Source organism: Peromyscus maniculatus, chromosome 5, assembly GCF_049852395.1.
Source record: "Peromyscus maniculatus bairdii isolate BWxNUB_F1_BW_parent chromosome 5, HU_Pman_BW_mat_3.1, whole genome shotgun sequence".
NCBI lineage: Eukaryota > Metazoa > Chordata > Mammalia > Rodentia > Cricetidae > Peromyscus > Peromyscus maniculatus.
The window spans coordinates 11,167,180-11,182,815 of record NC_134856.1 but is presented as its reverse complement, the minus strand read 5'-3'; the positions used below and the strand labels follow the sequence as shown (position 1 = coordinate 11,182,815).

The window sequence follows — 15,636 nt, the reverse complement described above, 5'->3', positions numbered from 1 at the left end:
CGTGCAGGAAGCGGGGGCCAGGGGAGACGCCCGCGGGGCGGACAGCGGTTATCTGCGTCCCGCTCAGCACCCGCCGCCCGCCATTAACAGTCGACAGCAAGAGGAGGCGAACGCACACCGGAAGTGAATGGCTCTGGCGGCAGGAAGTAGGGAGGCATTCCTCCGCGACTATTCAGCCAATTGCTAGCAAGACGGCGCAATATGTTGATCTTTTATTGGTTAATTTTGTATAGGTCCAGCCTCTTTATTTTTTGGTGCCTTCCCATTGGGTGATGCTGGGACTAAGGACTGGGGCATTTCGGGAACTGTAGTTTCTGGAGGGAAATAGCGTCCTGACTTCCTTGGCGTGGGTCTGTGCTTGGTGAGGAGATGAACGGGAAGCGGCCCGCCGATCCGGGCCCCGCGCGGCCAATGAAGAAGGGAAAGAAGCAGGTAGCGGCGGAATTTTCGGACGCTGTCACGGAAGAAACAGTGAGGAAGCAGGTGGCTGAGGCCTGGAGCCGCCGGACACCATTCAGCCATGGTAATGAGGTGCTGTGAGGGAGGAGCGGCCGCGTGAGGAGGCGTGGGAAGGACCTTAGCCACCTCCGACTCTGGCTGCTCGGTTCTTTCCAAATTCTGCTTGATTTGACAAGCATGGGGAGGAAAATAAATATAGACCCGGGAGTGTGGGCAAGTAGGAGACATGTAAACTGAGGATTGATTCTAGAATCAGAATCCCTCTGCTGATGATACGTCACTGGGCAATGTATTTAACTTTGCTTAAGCGTCAGTTTCTTTTATAAAACGGAATCGTTAATAGTGTTCCCCTCGGGAAGGTAGGATTGACAAACTAATGTTTGTAGGCATTCACAAATGTTTCCCAGAGAACCAGTAAACATCTAGCAAATGCCGCATGACCAGCACAGATGTTGAAAGCTGCCCGAGAGCTAGTACCTGGAGCTACCACTGTCAGGTGCCTTGTCCCTGGGCTACGTGACGCATGAAACGAAAGTATCTTGAAAGGAACCATCGTTCCAGACTTAGCTACAAGCTATTACCTTATACAGTGTGAATCTGGTGGAAGTGAAATGAATTAGAAGGTTAGAAACCAACCGAGTATATATATATATATAAATGCAGTCACTCCCTCCCCACAGAAAACTTGGGGAAAATAAGGGTAGGATTAAAGAGAAAATGGCCAGCCAGTTTTGCTACTCTCATTTAATTTGCTATTCTTGATTTACTTCTTCCGGAGAAAATGAGTTAATCTAAAATGCATTGATGCAAGAATCAGTAAACTAAAAAAATTTTAAAAAAAGCAAGAGCTTCCATTAGTGATATACTCCCCCCCCTACACACACACACACACACACACACACACACACACACACAGAGTCATTAAAGACTAGCATGTAAGCACAGTATCTGAGAACGGTAGTCTTGAATGAGTAATGAATGACACAACTCACAATTCTTCTCTGAATCTTTTTTTTTTTTTTTTTTTTTTTTTTTTTTTGGTTTTTCGAGACAGGGTTTCTCTGCATAGCTTTGCGCCTTTCCTGGAGCTCACTTGGTAGCCCAGGCTGGCCTCGAACTCACAGAGATTCGCCTGCCTCTGCCTCCCGAGTGCTAGGATTAAAGGCGTGCGCCACCACCGCCCGGCTCTTCTCTGAATCTTAAACTTTAAATATTAGGTTCCCAAAAATTCATGATTGTCTCCTTTTGTATTCTGTTTTGCTACTTGGTATAATATGGAAGAGAAGAAAGACAAGGGGCAATATTTTTGTTCCAACAGAAGCTATTGTCTTGGACATGGATCCTTTTCTTCACTGTGTAATCCCCAACTTCATCCAAAGCCAAGACTTCCTGGAAGGACTTCAGATGGAACTTTTGAGCCTGGACTTCCATGAAAAGTACAATGATTTATATAAGTTCCAGCAGGTATTTATTCCTATTACTTTAGCTCTTCCTCCTCAGAAAGTCTTTGGCTATAGAAAAATTCATTATAGTTAAGAGTGCTTACTGTTCTTCCAGAAGACCCAGGTCTAGCACAGAAATACAAGCCATTGGTGTCCCCAGTGTGGGGTCATCTTCAATACAGGGACCACTCACTCTAAAAGGCTGTCAGGGTTTAAAAATTCAAAAAAGGGTTGGAAAGATAGCTCAGCAGTTAAGAGCTCTGGCTGCCCTTCCATTAGACCTGTGTTCCAGTCACAGCTCCCACATGGTTGCCCACACCCATCTATAACTCCAGTCCCAGGGAATCCAGCACCCTCTGCTGGCTTTCAAGGGCACCATGTGATACACGACATATATGTAGACAAAACATCTATACACATAAAATAAAACTGAAATATTTTGAAAATTCAAAAACGAAGCAGATGAATTATTATTATTTTTTGCACTTCTCTTTTGATTTTATCTGGAATAAGAGGGTGACTAATTAATACCTCATTCTTTTATGCTGGAACTGATCATCTGGTCAGCTGACAGGATCCTACTCCACTCTAATTTATAGGCCTTGTACAAATGATTGAATTATCCATAAAATCTAATGCAAATCAAACTTTTATTCCAGTAAAGTTTACCAGGTTAATGAAAAAACAAGTTATTGCTTTTATAATTATACCAACTTTTCAATCCTAAGTGATCTCTGATTACTAAATTGAGATACCAGTGTGTGAGTGTGTATGTGTGAGTGTGTGTGTGTGTGTGTGTGTGTTCAGCAATTGTGGATATACGTGTGTGCCATTTCTCAGGCACCATCCACCTTTGTTTTGAATCAGGGTTTCTCATTGGCCTGAATGAAGCTATCAAGCAGGCTAGACTGACTGACCTGTGAGCCTAGCACTGAAATTAAAAGCACATGCCACCCAGCTTTTTCTCTGTGGATTCTGGGAATCGGCCCTAAGTTCTTAGGCTGGAAAGGCAAGCATTGCAATGACTGAGCAGTCTCAACCCCAGGGTGGTTTTTAGTTGTTGCTGTTTGACAAGTGAAAGTAAGCTTGAGAAAAAAGCAAAAAATGGCTCTGGGTGATGAAAAAAAGAAAAAAGCCATTACCCATTGTGAATAATTTTTTTTTTTTTTTTTTGCCTTGCTCACTTTTGGACAAGATCTCTTCACCTGTATACTTTTTCTTTGCATGTGCTATAAATTTGACAGATAATTGGATCTCTGACATTAGGATTTGTAAAATATTTTTATATATATTTATATTATATAATATATATTGTATTTGTTGTTTATTTTGTTTTTTGAAACAGGCTTTCTCTGTGTAGATCCAGCTATCTTGGAATTCACTCTGTAGACCAGGCTGGATTCGAACTCATAGAGATCTGCCTACCTCTGCCTCCCCAGTGCTGGGAGTAAAGGCGTGTGCTACCACTGCCTGGCTATATTTTTTAAGCATTACTAGTACATACTTGATGACAGCCCAAGCGTTTTGGTTATTAAGTCCTCATCAGAGTCCTGTGACAGAGTGTACTACTATTCCTGTTTTACAAATAGGAAACCATGTAAGTTTTTCCTTCTCTTCTGGATCATTCAATTTAATATGACAACAATAACAAAACTCTATTAGGTTTTTTTTCCATTAAAATTTTTTCAATTAAATGAAAATTTAAAAGATCTTGATCTAATTTTCCCCTTCAGCTTCCATCCTGTTTTTTATTCATTTGCTTGCTTGTTTTGGGTTTAGTTTGGTTTGGTTTGGTTTGGTTTGGTTTGGTTTGGTTTGTTGAGACAAGATTTCTCTGTGTAGCTTTGGAACCTGTCCTGGAACTCGCTCTGTAGACCAGGCTGGCCTCAAACTGACAGAGATCCGCCTGCCTCTGCCTCCTGAGTGCTGGGATTAAAGGCCTGGCCACCATCACCCGAGATTTATTTATTTGTTTGTTTGTTTATTTATTTGTTTTTTGTTTTCTTTTTTGAGGCTAGGTCTCTAGATATAGTCTAGGCTAGCCTCAAACTGACTCTCCTCCTGCCTCTACCTCCTGCGTGCTGGATTACCAGCCTGTGACATCACATCTACTAGCACGGTTCTTTTAAGGGCTGTCCAAACTGCTTCACGTCCTTTCCTTTCCTCCTCTTGTAAGCACACTCGATCACTCTTTTACCTTTACCACTGTGCCTGCCAAGGTTCCTCTCAGCCTCAGCATTAGTAAATACAGCCTTCACTTGTCATTCTTTGACTTTTTTTTTTTTTTTTTTTTTTTTTTTTTTTTTTGAGACAGGGTTTCTCTGTGTAGCTTTGGTGCCTGTCCTGGATCTCACTCTGTAGACCAGGCTGGCCTCAAACTCACAGAGATCTGCCTGCTTCTGCCTCCCGAGTGCTGGGATTAAAGGCGTGCACCACCACACCCAGCTATTCTTTGACTTTTTAGAGACCAACACAATACCTACTATGCTACAAAGGCAGATAATCCTTGACCTTTTAGAAGCATTTGCATGCCTCCTTCCTAGGGACATATTTTCACTTTCCTTTCAGGATACCATGCTGTGTTAGTTACTTTTCTATTGCTGTGAAAAGACACCATGACCAAGGCAACTTAACTTAGAGAAGAAAGCATTTAATGGGGGCTTACAGGTTCAGAGGGTTGGAGTCCATGACCATCATAGTGGGAAGCATGGCAGCAGGCAGGCAGGCATGATGCTAGATCAGTAGCTGAGAACTCAAATCTCATCCACAATAGATATGGTGTGAGCTTTTGAACCCTCAAAGCCCATTCCCAGGGGCACATCTCTTCCCAATAGTCCACCAACTGGGAACCAAGCATTTAATATTAATTACATTATATATATTAATTAATATATGAACCCATGTCAACCATTCTCATTCAAACTACCACACATACGCTCTTAATTTCCTTTACTAAGTCTTCCCCTTGTCACCAACATCTGTTTGTATTTTAATTAATATTATTGGGAGGGCACGGTGGGAGGGGCAGTCACAGGACAGTGTTGTGGAACTGGTCCCCACCTTCCATCTTTATGTAGGATCTGAGTGTCAAACTCTGGTCACCATGTTTGTACATAAGCGCTTTTACACACTTAGCCATCTCACCAGTCCATAGACCCAACTTCCAGGTGAGTCCTTAATGCCAGAATACCCGATCCTGAATAGTTTGATCCCTGAATTAAGACTGAGCACAGATTTCCATGGAGTCTCATGGCTTTCTGTCTCCTTGGATGTCTAGGAGTCACAGGTTTACAACCAACACTAAACTCCTAGTCTCCTCCCTCTAATTCTGTTGCTCCTCTTGACCTCAGCTCGAAACGAGCCATTCTTAAGTCCTTGTTCACTCCTCATGTCCCATCCACTGAGGACACTTTCTTTCTTCACTGCATCCCCAACACCTCCTACACTTCCACCATCAACAGCATTCACCCCTCCAAGCTGTATCTCTCACCATGATAACCACTTGAGTGTATTAACCCGTCTCCTACCTTCACCCACTTATCTAACTGTTACCATTTCGTTCTTTTCATGTAAGTGAATTCAAGAGAATTAGAACATACCTGTTCACATAAAAACTTGCTCACAGATATTCATAGAAACAATGTTTATAGAAGCAACCAGACGTCTACCCACTGATTAATGGGTAAACAAAATGCAGTATGCCCATCTAGTGGAGTATTATTTAATCATAAAAAGTAAGTCAGAGCAGCAACATGATGAACTTTAGAAATGTTTTGCTAACTAATAGAAGCCAGTGAGACTCTGGGAACACTGAGATAGTTTAGTAGGTGAGAGCACTTGCCACTGAGTTCAGAACCCACATAAAAAGTGAGATATGGTGGCAAGCATCTGTAATCTAGGCCTCCTCTGGTGAGATGGGAGGTGGAGACAAGAAGCTTGTGGGCCAGTTAGCCCAAAGTATGCAGTACAGTAGAAACAAGAGAGACCTTTCCTCAACCAGGTGGGAGGGGAGAACTGAACCCTGATGTTGTCCTCTGACCTCCACACGTGCACCATGGCACAGCCATATCTACGTTTATACACCTACTACTTATAATACATAGAAAATTTTAAAATAGCCGGACGGTGGTGGCACACGCCTTTAATCCCAGCAATCAGGGAGGCAGAGCCAGGTGGATCTCTGTGAGTTTGAGGCCAGCCTGGTCTACAAAGTGAGTTCCAGGAAAGGCGCAAAGCTACACAGAGAAACCCTGTCTCGGGGGAAAAAAAAAAAAAAAAAAATTAAAATAATTGTGGACTCAAAATGCTGTGTATTATATGATTTTTTTTTTTTTTTAATGTCCAGAATAGGCAGATGGCCCATAGAAACAAGAAATAGGGTGGTGTTTGTTAGGAGCTGGTAGTAGAAAAGATTGAGCGCAACTGCCTAATAGATACAAGATTTCATTTTGTAGTGTTAAATTCTGGGCTTATGTAGCATGGTTGGCTGCATGATGAATGTGTGAAACCCATGGAACTGTATGGTTTTCAAGTGATGAAAATACTAGATTCTACATAATGGGGAGTTTTCTCTCAAGATATCACCTCACGTTTCTCCTTTGCTTGACAACTTAATAACTCTTCATTTTCTTGGGTAAAAGCCATCATACACAGATTGCCTCCAGGCCAACACAATGCCTTCTAATAGGCCTTTGACTCTCACCTACTGCTCCCCCATTTGCGCTTCCCCCAGCCACTGAGTCTCTCCAGTATTTGGGGCAAATTGTGCTTTTCCTCATTGCAGTCTACCTGACTCACCTACTTACAATTGCAGGCCTTTCCTACTCTCGGCTCAACCCATTCCTCTCTCTGTTGGTTTTTCCTGTGCACTTGTCACCTTTATGCTAATGAATTACACTTTATGTTCACTGTATGACTCCGTAACAAATGTCAACTTCTCTGCAGTAACTACTTCAGTGTTTGCTGAATGAATAAGGTACAAAGACACTAAGTCACTTGCCCACATCATAGCTGTAAGATGAAGGGATTGTTATCAGACCTGGTCGTTCTCTTCAGTCTAGGCTCAGCCACAATGTTCTACTATCAGAGTCCTCACTGTTCTTCTTTGCATCCAATATGCTATAACAAGGAAATCCTTTTTTTCCTTTCTTTTTTTTTTTTTCTTTATGATCAAGTCTGATGATTTGAAGAAGAGAAAAGAGCCTCACATCTCAGCTTTAAGGTAAGCAAGTAATTACATTTTTGGGTACCAAATATATGTTAAGCAGAGCATCGAGTGCTTTTTGTTTTGTTTGTCGAGACAGGGTTTCTCTGTGTAACAGCTGGAGAGATGGCTCAGTGGTTAAGAGCTCTGGCTGCTTTTCCAGAGGACCCAGGTTCGATTCCCAGCACCCACATGGTGCTCACAACCACAGTAATGAGATCTGATGCCCTCTTCTGGTCTGCTGGTATACATGCTGGCAGAACAGTGTATACATAATAAATAAATAAATCTTAAAAAAAAAAGTACACAAAGATACCATACAGGAAACTATGCAACCATGAATATGTGTGTGAATTTTAATAAACAAGATAGTCACATTTTATTTTGTTAATTCAATCATACTTTAAAAAAAAAACTCTAAAATCTAGTGTCCTCTATAGTTGCTATTTTGTTCTAGTTTAATTAGCAATATTTTCTCCTCTTAGGGATGTATAAGAGGATGGTTATTACAAACAAAGGCATCTTAGATCATTGGGATACACTGTTTTCAAAAGGAAAGAATGTGCTGCAGACATAAACTGTATGTTTATGTACAAACTGAAAGACTTCAAGTAGAATAATAGGATTAGAGTTTTTAAAAACATTTTCTTTTTACTTCTTTAGGATTTTTTTTCAATAATGAGAACATGCTGTATAGTAGCTGCTTTTCATCTATGTGCAAAGAGTTATTTTTTTCTCTGAGACAGTCCCTTATATGATAGTAGCCTGTACAGGTTATTTCTTTCTATCTAGAAGTACTGCTTATATGTTAACTATAACTCATATTTCATACTAATTTAGACTTTACTCCTAAAGAGAAACAATCTCACTTTCAGACATTTGGTCTCATTAGTCCAAAACACCTGTCATCCATGACTGAGCATTATCCCATACTCAAAGAGTCACAACTAAATAATGGGAGACTTGGACATGCTTGACTATTACAGAAAATGGCCTTTTTATTTGCCATGTGTGTTCTGTGTGTTCTCACAAATAAAAATAAAAAATGCCAAAGATGAGAGAAGATAGAAGCCTGTCCCTGTCCCTGTCCCTGTCCCTGTCCCTGTCCCTGTGTTACTTCACAGTGTGTATAGAAAGGAGCTTTCTGTAGCATTAGTTTTGGGAGTTGATGATAGCAGTTGATTTTTCAGAAATGTTTATCCCCACCCTTACCCACTGCCATTGTCTGGGGCCCAGTGTAGCAGCTGGCTGCCTTGACTCATTATGCACCATTGGAAGCTGTGCCTTAGAGATTACAGAACACTTCCAGGGTTGTCCCAGCCCCAGCACAATACCTTATGGGATGTTCTGGTTTGAGGAGTATCCGTTGGAAGAAAATGGTAGTGGGTCTTACAGATTTCCCAGGAGTAGTTACTGACAGCACAATTGCATTTTATAGGAATTTCTGTTCTGTGCATTTGAATGAGCCAAAAGTACTATATCTTCATGTGTATAATTTGATCAAATATAAGACTTTTAAACATTTGGATTGGGGGTTGTTTTGGGTTTTTTGTTTTTGTTTGGTTGGTTTTTGTTGGTGGTGGTTTTTGTTTTGTTTTGTTTTGTTTTTTGGCTGTTACTGTGTTTGTTTTTGTTGTTCTTACTGTTTTCAGTGACTGGCCCAGCGCTTATAACAACTTTCTTGTCTTACCCTCCTCAGTACTGGGATTACAGTTATGTGCCACATGTCCAGCTAAAAGTTTATACTTATCAAAGTTATTATTATTTCAGGGTTGACTGGCTGAACTAGTTATGACTTGTATTAAAGAGACTTCTATACAAAGGACTAGAGGGCCAGCTTATCTTATAATGGAAATGTTCGTTATCTTTTCTTTTTTTTTTTTTTTTTGTTTTTTGTTTTGTTTTGGTTTTGTTTGTTTGTTTTGTTGTTTTGTGGGGGGGTTGGTTTTTTGTTTTTGTTTTTGTTTTTGTTTTTGTTTTTCAAGACAGGGCTTCTCTGTGTAGCTTTGCGCCTTTCCTGGGACTCACTTGGTAGCCCAGGCTGGCCTCGAACTCACAGAGATCCGCCTGCCTCTGCCTCCCGAGTGCTGGGATTAAAGACGTGCACCACCACTGCCCGGCTAAGATTTAAAATTTAAGTGTCAAGATTAATAAAGGTGAATGGAGAACCTTTGTTAGGGAAAAACAACTTTCTATCACACCTGGGCTTCTGGTAATGGAGAACTCCTAGAGGCTGGAGAAGAAGGGACAGTTGCCAAGAAGATAACCAAGAGGGCGGCAGCTCTCAGCTCTAACCATTCCAGCCCCAGAAAAACAAGGAGGGTAGTCAGGTCAGGTTGCTACAAGTTTGAATCTAGCCTGAGCTACATAGTACGCTGTAGGCCAAGCCTGGGCTAAAAAGCAGGACCTTGTTTCAAAGAGAAGAAAGGCTTACAGTTGGCTGGATGCATCCCCAGTGGCCAGTGGTTTGTTAAGTCAACCATGCCTGTGCAGCAAAGCGTCCCTAAGTTCCTGAGGTGCCAAGGAGATGCGAGAGGTTCTGTTTCTCTCCCCAGGGCTTTATGCTGTCAATCTTTTGTATTTAGCTGTTCCTGAGTTGAGTCATTAAAAAAAAAAAATTATTGTTTGTGTGTGTGCCCTAGTTGAGTTCATCTGTGTGTAGATGCCCCTGGAGGCCAGAGGACATTGGATCCTGGAACTGCAGTTATAGTTGTGAGCTTCCTGATGTGGGTGAAGTAAAAAATTACCTAAAAAATTATCCAACTTGAGGAGGGTGTTGTAGGGACCTCCTGTTTATACAGGATCAGCACAACTCATGAGCTGGTCCTCTAATTAGATCTGAAGGCAGCCAGTCCTGTGAGACTGAGCCCTTAATCCTGTAGATAGTGTAAGAATTGAACTGAGTTTTAAGGGGTCCTGATTGTTTCCAAACTTAAGTAGTTAACAGGAAAACCCACATATTTGGTGTCAGAAGCAATTTGGTGTAAAAAAAAGCAATTGAGTTTTCACATTTACTCCTGAAAAGCCTGTGTGAAACTGCATGACTTATAATGGAACAGTGATGTAGTGATGGACAACAAAACCAGAGTGCTGATGTGGGAAGTCATGCCATAGGCAAACTGCTAGAGAACAAAATGGCGAGACTTCGAGCAAGCGCACTGTGGTAGCTGGAGAGTTCCATGATTTCCCTGGGAACTTGACACCATGCAAATTTAAACCAGAGCGTCTCTCAGTCGCTCAGGGTCTCATGAATGAAATTTGAGAATGGTCTCTTGAATGAAATGCGACCTTTAGAGAGCATAGGAATGGCGGGGCTCCAGATGAACCTATGCTGTGGCATAACAGGTTGTCTTTTGTTCACACTTCTAGGAAACTTATGTTTGAAGATTTTCGGGACTGGCTTTCTAAGGTTTCCAGCATTGACCTAGAACCAACCATTGATATGTCCTGTGCTAAATACGAGTTCACTGGTAAGGAGGATAAAGATTTCAAGGCTTTAACTCCACATTGGTGGAAAGGCAGCATCAGGGTCTTCCTAGTAAGGACTCAGCTCCTATGCAGAAATAGCCATCATATCACAAAGGATAAAGCCGTGCTTCTCTTTGGGTATGTGACAGCTATTAATCATATTTTCAGAAAAATTCTCATGCCAACTTGCATACAGTATTGTAAAACTCCACAGGTGATGCTATAAGTCTGTCCTTATATTTCTAAAGTTCCCTTAATGCTGAGTTTCCTTCTCTTTATTTTGAATTTAGTAGTTAATATAGGAAATGGACTGTGTAACTAGTAATAGTCCCTGTCACCTGCCTTGCCGTTTCAGTGGTGACTGTTGCCTTCCACTTCCCCTTCAAATGCACAAATGTCCGCTGGAATATGTGTGCCTTTTTAGAGGGAAGCGTTGCTTGGTTTTGTTTTACTAAATTTCGATTCAGGTTTGCTATCATGTATAGTCTTGGGGAAGTCTAAATTGGTAAAATTTAGGGTCTCAAGTGGGAGCCCCAAGAACCCAGACTCCAGTCCAGTTGATGCAAAAGCACGAGGATTTATTTTTGAAGCTTCTATACAGAAGGGCAAACTCTGCTCCCAAGAGCAAGAGCCGCCTCTTATTGCAGCCCCATGGGGGCTTTTAAAGGAAAAACCCACAAAAGCCATAAGATTACAATTCCCATACAATTTCGTTTCACAAGATCATGGTCTGGTTACAGAGTGATCACAGAGTGGGTACAGTTATGTCAACAGGTACATTCTTCCTGAAACCTCAAGGGGTGGGGGAGTATCAGAGCGGGAGTGGAGTTTACCCAAAGGCCACAGTGGTCCTTCCTGGAACACCTGCAACTATCCCAGTCACAGTTGAGCACATCTCTTTTTTTTTTTTTTTTGGTTTTTTTGGTTTTTTTTTTTTTTTTTTTTTTTTGGTTTTTCGAGACAGGGTTTCTCTGTGTAGCTTTGTGCCTTTCCTGGAACTCACTTGGTAGTCCAGGCTGGCCTCGAACTCACAGAGATCCACCTGCCTCTGCCTCCCGAGTGCTGGGATTAAAGGCGTACGCCACCACGCCCGGCTGAGCACATCTCTTATTAGAAATCTTTTTACATTGTTATATGGTTGCAGGGGAGATTGAACAATGGCTAAGTCAGGTTGCTCTTGGAACTAGATTTTTAGTTTCTCATTTCTTGGTGCTTGAATTTTCTCTTTTCCTGAGGCTTGGGGGTGTAAGCCTGAAGGGCTAGGGTCTTTCACTTTTTATTATTTTATTTTCTTTGAGACAAGATCTCACTCTATAATTCAGGCTAGTCTCAGTCTCATGGAGATCATCTGCCCGTCCTCTTGAGTGCTGGGATGTGTAGGTGTGAGCTACTACATCCAGTTTTTCTGTTTCTTTTTTTTTTTTTAATTTGAAGTAGTTTAACTTAAATAGAAGTGGCAGGCATAGCACAAATAACTTGTTTTCCTGTTTTATTTGAAAGACAGTTGCAGTTCTGGGATACCATAGGCCTGAACATTTCAGATATTCTTCCTCCATGACTATAATGGGCTTTCAGAGTGAGAAAATTCGTAAGCCTTGCTCATCTGTCACTATTTGGTCCTTGATACCAAGGGGTCTCTTTGAGGATGGCACACTGCATTCACTGTCCTGTCCATTGAGCCTCCTTTATTCTAAAATAGCCTCTTGGTCTCTCCTGGACTTCCAGGACCTTGATGCTTTGGAAGACTTAGAGGCAGTTGTGTTTTAACAGCTCCTTCAGTCTGGGCTTCTCTGGTGTTTCCTTGTGATTGGGTGATTCTCCTTAAGACATGCATTTGGAAGGAGTGTCATAGCTAATGCTGAGCTTTCTTTTTTCTGAGTCCTGCTAGATGGCTCAAAGTGACGCCCACAGTATTAGTGATGTTGCCTTGAATGACTCTGGGACCCTGGTGTCAGATGTGGCCACTGCTTTGCTTCTCCTGTCAGTGTGCAGATTGTGCAGATCCTCTGCTGTTGCTGTTTGTTTTGCTACTGGGATTGAACCTAGGGCCTCATCTTGCTAGGCAAACACTGCCTCTGAGCTGTAGCCTCATTTACTTTTTTTTTTTTTTTTTTTTGGAGTTGTCATCTAAGTTGCCTAGGTTGCCTTTGAACCCACCTTGGAGCCCAGATTGGCCTTATCTTGATTCTCTTGCTTGGTTTCTGCAGTAGCTAGGACTGTAAGACTTTGCTACCAAACCTGACTAAGGATTTGTAGGAGTCAAACCAGGAATTTGCACATGCTGCTTTAAGATTATGTAATTATGATGTTTCTCACCAAACTTTGGTTCAGTTATTTTCACAGGTGATTTTCATAGCTAAATTACTGCAATGTCAGTTGCCAAATGATGATTTTCTAGTAGTCATTTCTTCTGCTTTCCTTAGTTGTCATTCCACTGTATTGAAAACTTCTCCCCAATGTTTATTCATCAATTTACTTATATCAGTACGAATTTGTGGATTACTGTTTATGTAGTGAGCTATTGCAATTGCTGTTATTCTATTGAGGCTTATATTGTCTTTGATTTGGTCGAGGAGAGTACCCTAGAGCTGATCTGGGGCCCTCTTGCTATGTTCTTATCATTCTTTTTTTTTTTTTAATTAATTTATTTATTTATTGTGTATACAGTGTTCTGCCTGCATGTATGCCTGCAGGCCAGAAGAGGGCATCAGATCTCAATACAGGCAGTTGTGAGCCACCATGTGGGTGCTGGAAATTGAACTCAGGACCTCTGGAAGAGCAGTCAGTGCACTTTAACCACTGAGCCATCTCTCCAGCCCAGTTCTTATTCTTTATTTCCTAATTTCTGCAAAGCAGGATTTTCAAGGCTTGCCTCCTCTTTCCCATGCCAGGTCTAGAATGACCTAGAGTGCATGCATCCTGTTTCCTTTTAGTGAAGAATTGTACTTGAAAGTCAAGGCCTGGACTCAGTCTGTGTCACTAGGCTGTCACCTAGACCCTTTCAGTGAAAATGCTAGAATATGTACCTCTACATATTCACACAAACATATACACATAACATTTCTGCATTGCTATACCTACATAGCTGTAGATAAAGGAAACTGAATTCATATTGCTTTCTCCAGTGCTAGTTGAATACTACAGGGTTTATTCTAGATTTCTTTTCCTTAACTGTAAACCTTCTTCAATGGTGCAGCACCTAGGCCCGTTATCTTCGACATATTTACGTATTGGACCAATCCCTTCATGTGTAAACGGTCCCAGTTCAGTGTAGCCTTTTGCCCCGTCCCATCCTGCATAGATGCCCCCCTTGCTCAACCCCACCAATGGCTTTAGAGAATTAGGCTAGGCAGCTAATGAGAACAAGAGCAAAGGAGCCAGGCCAGCGAGATGGCTTGGTTCAGTGGGTTAAAGGTACTTGCCTCCAAACCTGACAACCTGAGTTTGAGTCCTAGGACCCACACAGTGGAAGAGGACCAACTTCGCAAGTTGTCCTCTGGTCCACATGTCCCTCTCCCGCCACCAACACACAATAAATAAATGTTTAAAAAAAAAAATAAACGACAGAGGGGTCCATGTACACATGAACAGTAAAATTTGTTAAGGCATTCTTTGGAATAGCCAAGAAATACAAACAATTTAATTTAGAATTGCAATTAGAGAAAAGGTAAATTTACAGTCTATATAGTACACTAATTGTGCAGCCATTAAAAGTGATGTCTAGGGTGTATATTGATATGGAAAAATACTCCATAAAAATTTGTAATTTTAAAGAAGTCAGCCTACAACTCACCGCTATAGCATACCATTTCTTTAAGTGAATGCACATATGAGGGAAAAATATAACAAAAATAAGTCGAAAAATAGTGTTGGTAACTATATTGTAGCTCTGTCTGTATCCACTGTGTTTAAAGCTTTCTATATTGCATGGGTTTGATTGCTACATTTACAAAAGAGAAGAAGTGTCATCTAAAGCGACAGTTAAAGCTAGAGTTGACATTACAGATGAATGTCAGGGGGACTGATTGGAAGCAGAAGCAGATAGCAGCTACTCTGTGTACAGTGATCTAAATTATGCTTTAAATGATTGCAGATGCTCTGCTCTGCCATGACGATGAGCTGGAGGGACGCAGGATCGCCTTCATTCTGTACCTGGTTCCTTCCTGGGACAGGAGCTTGGGCGGCACCCTGGACCTTTACGACACTGATGGTAAAATGCATGCTTACCACCTTCAGTAGCCACTCCTGAATTCCAACCAGTAGCCTCAGGATCACCAGTCTGACATATAATGTGTCAAAGGAAATAGAAACCATGTATTTAGCTGGGTGGTAGTGGTGCATGCCTTTAATCCCACCCAGCACTCGGGAGGCAGAGGCAGGTGGATCCCTGTGAGTTCGAGGCCAGCCTGATCTACAAAGCGAGTTCTAGGACAGTCAGAGCTTTTAGACAAAGAAACCCTATCTCGAAAAAACAAACAAAACTCCAAAAGAAAAAAGAAACCATGTACTTGGCACAGTGACTACCACAGGTAGAATTAATGCTAGCCTTAACAACCACCTCTTGAAATTACATTCCAAATACTTGTTCAGAGACAAAGCTGATTAAGATGAGAAGGAGATCTTGTTCTTTGTACTGGCCATGGAAAGGCAAAAGGCATACTGAGCGACCTGTGTCTGTGAGTCCGCCAACAGCAGCCTGTCTGACAAGGGCTCGGGTTCTTTGAGTGACTTCCCACAGGCTGACACCAGGAAAATGACAAGTTCATCCACGCTCCTCACTAACAGCTGGACAGTGTGGTGGAAGCATGTCACCCAGAGACTAGCAAGTTTGAGTCACACAGCTAGAAGGGAGTATTTGAGACCGTCCACAGCTGGATGAGGCAGCCTGTAAGTGGTAATGCTAATGAACCCATTTACGGATGTCTTCTCTCCTGATGCAGAACACTTTCAGCCAAAGCAGATTGTCAAGTCTCTTATCCCTTCGTGGAACAAACTGGTTTTCTTTGAAGTGTCTCCGGTATCCTTCCACCAGGTAAATATTGTAGACAAGTCTGTAGTGCACTA

At 41.8% G+C, this 15,636-nt stretch overlaps 1 protein-coding gene across 3 annotated transcripts in view; it reads left to right on the top strand.

The window, feature by feature from the left end:
- Ogfod1 (2-oxoglutarate and iron dependent oxygenase domain containing 1) overlaps positions 1-15,636 on the top strand; it is a 60,063-nt gene that overhangs the window by 29,464 nt on the left and 14,963 nt on the right. The window contains exons 1-6 of one of the 3 annotated variants that reach the window (XM_006985205.4): positions 110-523; positions 1,778-1,923; positions 7,076-7,122; positions 10,474-10,574; positions 14,666-14,782; positions 15,513-15,604. In XM_006985205.4, coding sequence (XP_006985267.1) covers positions 370-523; positions 1,778-1,923; positions 7,076-7,122; positions 10,474-10,574; positions 14,666-14,782; positions 15,513-15,604 — 657 coding nt within the window. In that variant the 5' untranslated portion in view covers positions 110-369. Of the gene's footprint in view, positions 1-109; positions 524-743; positions 819-1,777; positions 1,924-7,075; positions 7,123-10,473; positions 10,575-14,665; positions 14,783-15,512; positions 15,605-15,636 lie in introns of those variants that run through there. The other 2 variants (XM_076571693.1, XM_042277303.2) reach the window with 2 other exon arrangements.